General features: G+C 44.0%; 1 protein-coding gene across 7 annotated transcripts; it reads left to right on the forward strand.

The window, feature by feature from the left end:
• The first annotated feature begins 268 nt into the window (after positions 1-268).
• Positions 269-9416, forward strand: GPR75 (G protein-coupled receptor 75). 7 transcript variants are annotated; one of them, XM_008531597.2, is made up of 4 exons: positions 269-847; positions 2171-2235; positions 3360-3930; positions 5103-9416. In XM_008531597.2, exon 4 carries the CDS (start codon positions 5201-5203, stop codon positions 6821-6823), a length of 1623 nt encoding a protein of 540 aa, XP_008529819.1. In that variant the 5' UTR covers positions 269-847; positions 2171-2235; positions 3360-3930; positions 5103-5200; the 3' UTR covers positions 6824-9416. The 7 variants fall into 7 exon arrangements, with proteins under 7 accessions (XP_008529819.1, XP_008529817.1, XP_008529818.1 ...); XM_008531595.2 differs by lacking the exon at positions 2171-2235; XM_008531594.2 differs by lacking the exons at positions 2171-2235; positions 3360-3930 and having other exon boundaries at positions 305-847; positions 5176-5326; positions 5412-9416.
• The last annotated feature ends 782 nt before the right edge of the window (positions 9417-10198 follow it).

The following is a 10198-nucleotide window of genomic DNA, read 5'->3' on the forward strand; positions in this document are numbered from 1 at the left end:
ATTTTTTACCTTCAGCGCAGTATTAGATAATGTCCGTGAGCTCTTGGCTTCGTTATTTTATTTGCATGGGTAGTTTCATTTTACTTTGCATTTGTTTCCTAGTAATTATTCCCCTTGCTGAGTTCCCTCAGTAAATTCATTAATATTTTCAGAGAGCTGAGAGAAGAAAAAAATGTGTGGTTCTTTTATTTTACATTAAGTTAAAGTTAGTTTGATTTAAATTCTGTTACAATGACTTGACTTAACAAATTCTGTGTCTCAATGTACCAAACTGAACGATGACGCCAGTGTAATCTAGGAGAGAGAGGATCAGCCGCAGCCCGGAGGAGCTGGGCACGCCGGCTTGAAAGCACCGGGAATGGGGGGAGGTGGGCGGCGGGCCTGGCGGGAAGCCCAGGGGGGCCCGCGGACCCCGCCCTCTAAGGCCAAGCCCCCGCGGGTCGCTGTGTGCCGTCGGTGCCCCCACTTTTCCTCTCTACCCAGGCCGCTAGCCCCTTCTTCCTCTGTGCCGCAGGGCGCCGGCTCGGCGAACGGCACAACGGCGATCCTGAGAACCCGCGCGGCGCGGGCACGAGGTCGGGGCCGCCGGGCACGAGGGAGCCCGCGAGGCGGTGAGGGTGCGGGAGGCAGGCGAGCCGCCGAGGCCTGTGTGTCCGGCGAGGGGGCGGCGCCCTCGGCGTCTCTGTGACAGCGCTCCGCGCCCCCGGCTGCCGCGGCTCCCGGGATGCGCGGAGGCGGCGGCGATGGCGCTGATGCCTCTAGCCCTGCATCCTCCAGGGCGGCGGGCAGAGCTGGGGTCCGGGCTGCGAGATGGAGGAGGAGGGGCGGCGCTGCGGCCACCGGGCAGGTGAGAGGCCGCGGGCCCCCGGGGGAGGACGAGCCCGCGGGGACGGCGAGGGCTGGGAAGCGGCGGGCTGGCGAGGAGCGCGGCTGCGCTGGTCCAGGCCCGGCCGCCGCGCACCTGCGCTCCTGGCGCGGCCAGCGGGGAAGCCATCTCGCCCCTGCCCGGCCCGTTCCCGGGCTCCGCCGGGCCGTGGAAGCCCTCCCCCACCGCCCGTGCCCTGGCTGAGCCGTCCTCACCCCACCGACCCTCTGCTGCTGCTTTTACTAGCTTCCCTGGCCCGGCCTAGGCCCTCCTCACCATAACCTCCCCTACCCCGGGGAACTCCTACCCATCGCCAGCCTCTGGCCGCGTCGACCTTCCCTCCCCGCAGTCTCCCACTCCATCCCCAGACTGGGGAGCTCCGCAGCCTCCCCATCTCCCTACTACCCCATCAGCTGCTCCGGGCTTCAAGAGATACTTCAACTGGGGAGAAAGAGCATGGGCTCCGAAATCAGATAAATCTGGCTTGAATCTTAGTGACCCTGGGCAAGTCAGCTAACTTCCCTGAGGTTTTCCTGATCAATAGAAATACAGTAGGAATAACACAGAACCTTGCTCTCTGTGACGGTTGGACTCTGAAAATGCCTGCCCTCGAGGAATTTAAGGCATTATGAGAAAAAAAATGAGTTGGAAGAATCTAGGGCATGAGTTGACTTGTAAAAGCTCATATAAAATGTTTTAATATGTACTAAAATATTAAGAAAGCACGCTAGATTACCAGAGGCTTTTCACATAAAGAGAAATCATTACGGCTGTACAGTAATTTTCATTTACTCTTCCTTGCTTACTGGTTACTTTAAAATCCTTCCTCCTCAGTTATAACAAGATGCACATGATAAAGTCCATTCCGTCTTATTGCGGCTAGTATGCCTGATGTTCTAACTTAAAACTTTTCTGATTTTATGACTTTAATCACATCTTCTTCCAGGACCTGTCTGTGGTCCCAGAGATAAAGAGTAGCTTGTGTGCTTGCATTGAAAGAATGTTGGTAACCTTTATTTAATATTTAGGAGTAGCAAATAGATATAAACTCCCCCCCACCACCCCCACCACGTCCAAATCACTGAGTTTTACGGTTTGGCTACCATAACTTCATTCCAAATTGTGACCTCAGCCTCCTCTTCAAGTCTCAGAAGTTAGTACTGAGACCTGGGTTTATTTTCCCTCCATTTAACTTATTGCTCTTAAAGTTTCTCTGCCAAAACCTTTACTTCTGTCTTCTGCTTTTCCTTCCTTTTCTCTTCCCAGCCTCTGATTCCTTCCCTTTTTTTCTATTTATTCCAATAGGAGTGATTTATAATTACTTTATACCGGAACCATCATTATCAACCTTGCCAAAAGGGCACACAGAAGTATGTATATGTGTGTGTGTGCATTCAAATTTTGGGTTCCAGGAACTTTGAGTTGGGAAGGGATTGCAATACGTACCTCATATATTGAGAGTAAAAGAAAGTTTAGTAATTTATGTAAGGCTTCTGGTATAGATGCCTGACATACAGTAACCACCCAATAAATTAAAGCTCCAGTAACTGTCTTCTGACCTGGGGATCCCTCCCTTGATCTCTTTGCTGTTCTGGTTAGCATGGTGGTGAAGAGTGCGGGCTCCAGAGAGGTTGAAATCCATGCTCTGCCGCTTTAAGTTCCGTGCTCTCTGACTTAGTGTTCTCATCCGGAAAAGGGAGCTAAGTTATACTCCTTCTGTGTTGTTGGGAGGATTCAATAAGTTCATAGTATGGAGCACTGAGAACAGAGCCTGGCATGTCCTAAGCACTCAGGAACATTCACATGCTAATAATGATACTGATAGTTATATTCCTGACCTAGAATTCTCCTTTATTTTTTTTAATCTATTGAAAAAATTTTAATTTATCGAAAAAATTGCATCTGTACAGAAAGTGAAAGTTGTCCCTCAACTGCTCCGGATCTGTTGTCCCCCCCGCCCCTCATCCTTGACTAATGTTGGTGACTCATCATCCCATTTTCCCCTTGACGACTCCCTTCCCACACATCTCCCTTCCTAGCCTGGGGTCTGCATCGCTTCCATCACCCTGCTTCAGTATTACCCACTTAATCGACATTTCTCTTAGCATCCTAATTCCAGGCTCCTCCTCCTTCTAATTTCCCCACACCAAATTCCTGCTTTCCTCTTCACCCCTGTTCTTTTCCCTACTTCCAAAGAGGAAACCCTTGCGGGGGCAGGGGCTTTGCTCTAATCCATAGTGTCACTCTCTGCTCTTCCTGCCTCCTCAGATTTTTTCTCTTCTACTTCTCTTTTCATCAGTTAACTCCAATCCTGCAATTAACAATTAAAAAAGAAAACAGTAAAAGGTTGTCCTTTTTACTACATTCATATCAAAAAGGGTTCAGAAACAGGCACTCAGTCTTTTAGTGAAAACAGTAGGCTATTTGTTATTGTTTTTTAAATTCTAATCATCAAGAAACAAAAGGTCAGGGTTTGTATTTTTCTCCCTCACAGAACTTTTATAAGGAAGGTAAAGAAAAGTTCATCTCACTTCCCAGTGGAGAAATTCATCATATTGTCGTGATCCGTACTGTTTCACCGCTGAGAATTAGAAGAGGTTTTCTTCTTCCTTCATGAAGTGTGCCAGCTAGTTACGTAGAACTCCCCAGGACTGAAATTTGTCTGGGACTCACTGGCACCGCCGTACTTTTATTGAATGCTGAGACACTTCTGTATTGGGTGGTCCATAGCTGCTGCTGGGAGCCCCCGGTAAGCTCTCACTGACCTGGCCTCTTCTTCTGCACCCCATGATCCAGCAACGAAAGGGTTAACCCCTGGCACAACTGGAGGCCTCTGGGACCCAGCCTGAACTGGGGGTTAAATATTCTGAACACCACTCCTGGACCTCCCCAGTGCCATTGGTTATTTGTAAAATGCTGGATTAAAGCAAGTACTTTTCACTTGTCAAGAGCATTGCGCCAGTCTCCAAGGAGCGAGGTCAGCTGTCCCACTGGAAACATCTTTGGGAGCAGAGTGGGCCCCAGGCCACACAGGGCTTTGGGAGTTGGAACAACAGAAGATTTGTGTGAGTGTATTTTAAATCTCATTGCAAAACAGAAAAAAAATTTTAAGAAAATAAAGGAGCAAAAAGAAAAAGAAGTTATTCTTTTAGAGTAGAGGCTGTGTGTTACTCATCTTTGTACCCAGGGGACCTAGCATACAGCTGGCGTAGGGCGTGCGCATGATAAATGTAAACGGAGTGGATGAGTGTGTGCCTGGGTGCATGCCTCCTGCTTCATCATGAGGATATTCCTGTTGAAATAATGACAATTCACATTGGTCTAGCAGTTTGCAGTTTACAAAGTGAAGCGATGCTTTGCACCTTGTAAATCTCAAACACGATCGTGACACCCTTCATTACTTTCATTTTTCCCTCTCAAATGTAGTCCTGCACAAAGTTTTTTCCAAAGCGGTGTATGGAGTTGGCCAAGAAATCAGCAGAGAGAAGAAATTATAAATAATGGAAAATAAGGGATTCTTCCGAGGGGAAGAAAGAGGATTTGTTAGTGATTCGTGGGAATTATGTAAAGGACCACAGGATACTCCAGTGGTACCCTCCTGCTTATATTTCAAGCACATGCTTTTTCTCCTCTCAATTCCTTCTGCTGCAAAGACCCACTCCCCTTCTCCCAGCCCGTCTGTCCCCCATGCCCCGCCCCTCGCCTTTCCCCCAGCTAGCTCCTCCTCACCAAGACTCCCTTCAGCCTCTTGCAGCCTCTGGGTTAGATTAGGTTCCCTTTCCCTGACTTGCAGCACGCCCTGCTATCATCTGATTTACCACGTTAGGCTGTAATTGCGTAGGTAGGTTGATCTCCTCCAACTAGATGGTGATCTCTTTGGCGGGGAGGTTATGTTCTTGTGTCTCCGGTGTCTGGCACCGGCGTGTTTCTAAAAGTAACATCTGCACCCCCTTCCATCAGAATCTAAAAGGGTGACACCCAGGAATCTGCTTTCTTTAACCCTCCCTTCAGGTGATCCTTAAACTAATTTGAAAACCACTGTGTCATAAAACCTAAAATTAGCTGGATGAATGTATTTTGAGGTGTTTGTGCCTTTTCTGTGTTGAGTTTGAGAGGAGAAATGCTTTCTACACCTTGGGTCAGAGCTCAAGAATTCTAGTGCTTTGAAAGATCATGAGATGACTCTGCTTTCTGCATTAATTCCTTTCTGTTTCTGGGTGTGCATTTCTGTGTGCAGGCTTTTCTGCCTTGGGCCTCTTTTGTCACATATCGCTCATCTGTGAGTTGAAGCCCTGACTCCCTTCCCACAGAAGGAAGAGTCATTTTTCTCTGAAGATGAACTCAACGGACCACCTTCAGGATGCTCCCAACACTACCTTGCTACATGTGCCTCACTCCCAGGGAGGAAACAACACTGCTCTCCAGGAAGATCTCCAGGATCTCATCCACACAGCCACTTTGGTAACCTGTACTTTTCTACTCACAGTCATCTTCTGCCTGGGCTCTTATGGCAACTTCATTGTCTTCTTGTCCTTCTTTGATCCAGCCTTCAGGAAATTCAGAACCAACTTTGATTTCATGATCCTAAACCTGTCCTTCTGTGACCTCTTCATTTGTGGAGTGACGGCCCCCATGTTCATCTTTGTGTTATTCTTCAGCTTAGCCAGTAGCATCCCGGATGCTTTCTGCTTCACCTTCCATCTCACCAGTTCAGGCTTCATCATCATGTCTCTCAAGACAGTGGCAGTGATTGCCCTGCATCGGCTGCGCATGGTGTTGGGGAAGCAGCCCAATCGCACGGCCTCCTTTCCCTGCACCTTGCTCCTCACTCTGCTTCTCTGGGCCACCAGTTTCACCCTCGCCACCTTGGCCACTCTGAAAACCAGTAAGTCCCACCTCTGCCTTCCCATGTCCAGTCTGATTGCTGGAGAAGGGAAAGCCATCCTGTCTCTCTATGTGGTCGACTTCACCTTTTGTGTTGCTGTGGTCTCTGTCTCTTACATCATGATTGCTCAGACCCTGCGGAAAAATGCTCAAGTCAGAAAGTGCCCCCCCATAATCACAGTTGATGCTTCTAGACCACAGCCTTTCATGGGAGCCCCTGTGAAGGGAGGTGGAGATCCCATCCAAGGTACCATGCCAGCTCTATACAGGAACCAGAATTACAACAAACTGCAGCACGTTCAGACCCATGGGTACACCAAGAGTCCCAACCAGCTGCAAACCCCTGCAGCCAGCCGGCTCCAGCTGGTGTCAGCTGTCAATCTCTCCACAGCTAAGGATTCCAAAGCAGTGGTCACCTGTGTGATCATCGTGCTGTCGGTCCTGGTGTGCTGTCTTCCACTAGGGATTTCCTTGGTGCAGGTGGTTCTGTCCAGCAGTGGGAGCTTCATCCTTTACCAGTTTGAACTGTTTGGATTTACCCTTATATTTTTCAAGTCAGGATTAAACCCTTTTATATATTCTCGGAACAGTGCAGGGCTGAGAAGGAAAGTACTCTGGTGCCTCCAGTACATAGGCCTGGGGTTTTTCTGCTGTAAACAGAAGACTCGACTTCGAGCCATGGGAAAAGGGAACCTTGAAGTCAACAGAAACAAATCCTCTCATCATGAAACAAACTCTGCCTACATGTTGTCTCCAAAGCCCCAGAAGAAATTTGTGGACCAGGCTTGTGGCCCAAGTCATTCAAAGGAAAGTGTGGTTAGTCCCAAGATCTCTGTGGGACATCAACACTATGGTCAGAGCAGCTCAACGCCCATCAACACTCGCATTGAGCCGTACTACAGCATCTACAACAGCAGCCCATCCCAAGAAGAGAGCATCCCATGTAACTTACAGCCAGTAAACTCTTTCGGATTTGCCAATTCATATATTGCCATGCATTATCACACCACTAATGATTTAATGCAAGAATATGACAGTGCTTCAGCCAAGCAGATTCCAGTCCCCTCTGTTTAGAGTCATGGAGGCTGGAGAAATTCTGTAAACTGTTTTTGTTTCTGATACTAATTGATTTTTTTACCACTTTTGTGAGACCAGTGGTAGATCAAAACGTAAAGATTTAGCTAAACAGTTGGCATTTATGATTTTCTTTTGTCTGAAGTATTAGCATCTATTGATTTACTTTGTGGTTTCCTGATATTTTAAGATTTGATGTAAAAGTTTATTACTTAGATTTTTACCCTCACCTATGCTCCAATCTTTTGTACTAAACTTTTAAATAGATGCCAGGAATGATCTTGCTACTATGTTAGAGAATGAACTGATTATGATCATTTGAGTCACTGCTATGGGTCTTCAAAGTGTCTATGAGGTGGATTTTTAGAAAAATGTTAGGGTATGATCTTTCCCAATATGTTATTCGTATTAATTGAATTATAAATTTTGATTTGTTGAAGTGTTGAATGGGGAACAATACACTTTTTTGGTAGCAGGCTTGGATAAATGTTATTTTGGATAAATAACATTGTTAAAACAGGAAATCAGAAATATATCATCTACAACTATCCTTACCAAAAATACACAGGCATTAAGTACCTTCTCTTTCATAAGACGGTCAACCAAGAATATAGTATTCTGCTTATTACCATTTCTTATTATAGACATTATTATTTTGTGTCAGTTGAGTAGCTATATAGTTCTTTTAAAAAGAGAGATGCTTTTGCTTGCTAAAAGTGAATTATTCTATTTTGGAATGATCTTACCCAAGAATCCTAGTGAAGAGGACTGCAGCTAAGTGGAGGCTGTTCCTGGGAGAGCAGGAGCTAACTGTGGTCATCTCGGTCAGGGTGCTGTTAGGTGGGAAGCAGTCTAGACTGTCGGGATGTGTTAGACGACCTTTATTATTGCTTAAGAAGACATAAGGATGCGATTGGGAGTGTTCTGATTTATGCTTTCTTTCTGCGTGAGAATGGTTTGTTAACAACCTGGCAAAGAGTATCCAAGTAACTATCTAGAAGTAAGTTTTTTTGTCTTGGTTTGTGTATTACTGTGGTAGAAAAACTCTTAAGATGATCTGTTTTCAAACTAATTGTCATTTGTCTCCCGTTAATCTTAAACTGGAAATGGGCAGTGAGGAAAAACAGATTAAGTATTTCTATACCTAAAACGAATTTTATTATATACTCTGTGATTCCTAGCATAACAACTGTAAACTCATATTTTTATGTAAAAACATTTTCATTATACAGTTAGCATTTGTACTCACTACAATTTTGGAACTGTAACTGCTAGACACAAGATGAGCATCAAGATACAAAACCTATCTACATGAATTGTTACGTTCAAAAACTGTTATTGCGGATTGCAAGGCACTTTGTTCCTTTGGATGAAACGTATTCAGTTTAAGACACCCTCTCCCGGCTGTTTCCAAATACAGGGGTCATGAGCTGCGTGGAGAAGACAGAGCAGATGCTCAGCTAGAACTCTGCTCAGCCTCATCAAACAACTCTTACCTTCTAGCATCAGCCAGTCATTTCTAGTTCTGAGATTTAAGTATGAGATATGGGTTTTATTTTGTCATTAAATTCACCTTTTAGCACTATCTCCTTCCCTTCCTTCTCTCCCTTTCTTCCTTTATTTTTGCTATTAAATTTTATAACAGAAAATATTCACTCTCTCACATTTTTTTTGTAATTGAATGCTATTTTTGGAAGTCCCTATGACTATTTCAATTGTGCTTTTATATTTTTAATACAACACTATTTTCATTTATTAATACTCTCATGAGATAGGTTAGTATATTACCTCTTTTTAACAAATAATTAAGAAATCTAATATCCTCTCCCAGGATCATTTGAAGAATTGTGGCAAATTAGGAGTTAAACTTTTGTCTAAATTTAGAACCTGATATTTATTCTGATAAGCCAAATAGCTTTATAATAAGTAATATTAATCAAGAAGATATTTCACACTTTTTAAGGTATGTATACCTTTTTTGGCCAGGCATTTCAAATATGATTCAATAAAAGAATTTTTTAAAAATAGTATCTACTTGTAAAATTAAAAATGACAGGTTTTCTGTACGACCTTTGAGTTTAAGACAACTTGACCCGTCTTTGGGAGGTAAAAATTATAGCATAAAGAAAACTAAGTTTGTGCATATGAAGTATTCAGTCTCTTTATGCTCATCAAGAAATTACTGATTTAACTTGCATGAAATACACAGTGGGCCAGATTCTTAGCCATCCTCCATGTCTATGTCTATATCTATATGTAGATATAGACAGATATATATAACTTGTCTCTTCATAAGTTATATATGTCTATCTATATCTGTTTCTCCATATAGATATAGATAGACATATGTAACTTCTCTCTTCATAAGGGCTAAAATGAGAACTAAAAGTAATGAGAATTCAGTTGAATACGACTAATTAGCAGGGTATAATAATTAGTTCTCTTGATGCTTTACTGTGATGCAAAGTATGTGATGTATTTCAAACATTTTATAATTGTTCTGATGTTAACCGTTAGGCCAGATTTGTACTTCTGATGCTTTTACTGTTCTTTTAAAATAATGTTTGGAGAATAAAAACATTGAAAATCCTAACATTTCTGAATGTCAGATTGCAATACTATGACTTTCTTTCTCAATCATTTAAAAACCATCAGAGAGGGGGCCAGCCCTGTGACATAGTGGTTAAGTCTGCACACTGCGCTTCAGTGGCCCGGGGTTCGCAGGTTCAGATCCTGGGTGTGGACCTAGCACCGCTCATCAAGCCACACTGTGGCGGCATCCCACATAAAAATAGAGGAAGATTAGCAACAGATGTTAGTTCAGGGCCACTCTTCCTCACACACACACACAAAAATAATAAAAAATAAAAATAAAAACCATCAGAGAATAGCAGTGATCTTTATTGCATGTTGGGTAACAATGGGTTGAATCTCTGAGAGAGTTCTTGCCTTAAGAGACAAAGTAACTTGTTTGGCCACATTTTGCAGCAAGCGTATATGCTCAGGCTAACCAAGAATAATTAACTCCAAAGGTTAATTATTTACTGAACTAAGTTTCTCACCCAGCAGGAAAAGTCTTGGCTAAACATTTTAAAAAATTCTTTAAAATGAGATTGATCTGGAAAAAGAGATGGAATTTTGGCATTTTTAGTTTATCAAGCAGGGTTTGGTTTTAAGAATCGTAAAACATTGATTCAAGCAGAAAAGGATTGAATATCAGAAGTTAGATGTCTACTAAATCATTAGGAGCTCAGGGCTCTATGAGGGGTCTCCATGAAAGATTCCACAATAAACACTCCCAGCGTGACCAGCCCGAGAGCTGCTACTGCTCCTACAAGCAGAGGGAGGGAGTCAGGAGGCCTCCTTGGACTTTTG

The sequence above is a fragment of the Equus przewalskii genome, chromosome 14, assembly GCF_037783145.1.
Source record: "Equus przewalskii isolate Varuska chromosome 14, EquPr2, whole genome shotgun sequence".
Taxonomy (NCBI): domain Eukaryota; kingdom Metazoa; phylum Chordata; class Mammalia; order Perissodactyla; family Equidae; genus Equus; species Equus przewalskii.

Bases quoted from the DNA above. Each gene is read 5' to 3' on its own strand.
- GPR75 (XM_008531593.2), top strand. From the start codon at position 744: ATGGCGCTGATGCCTCTAGCCCTGCATCCTCCAGGGCGGCGGGCAGAG. The intron at 848-5,175 runs GTGAGAGGCCGC...CCCTTCCCACAG, and splicing joins GCGCTGCGGCCACCGGGCAG to AAGGAAGAGTCATTTTTCTC.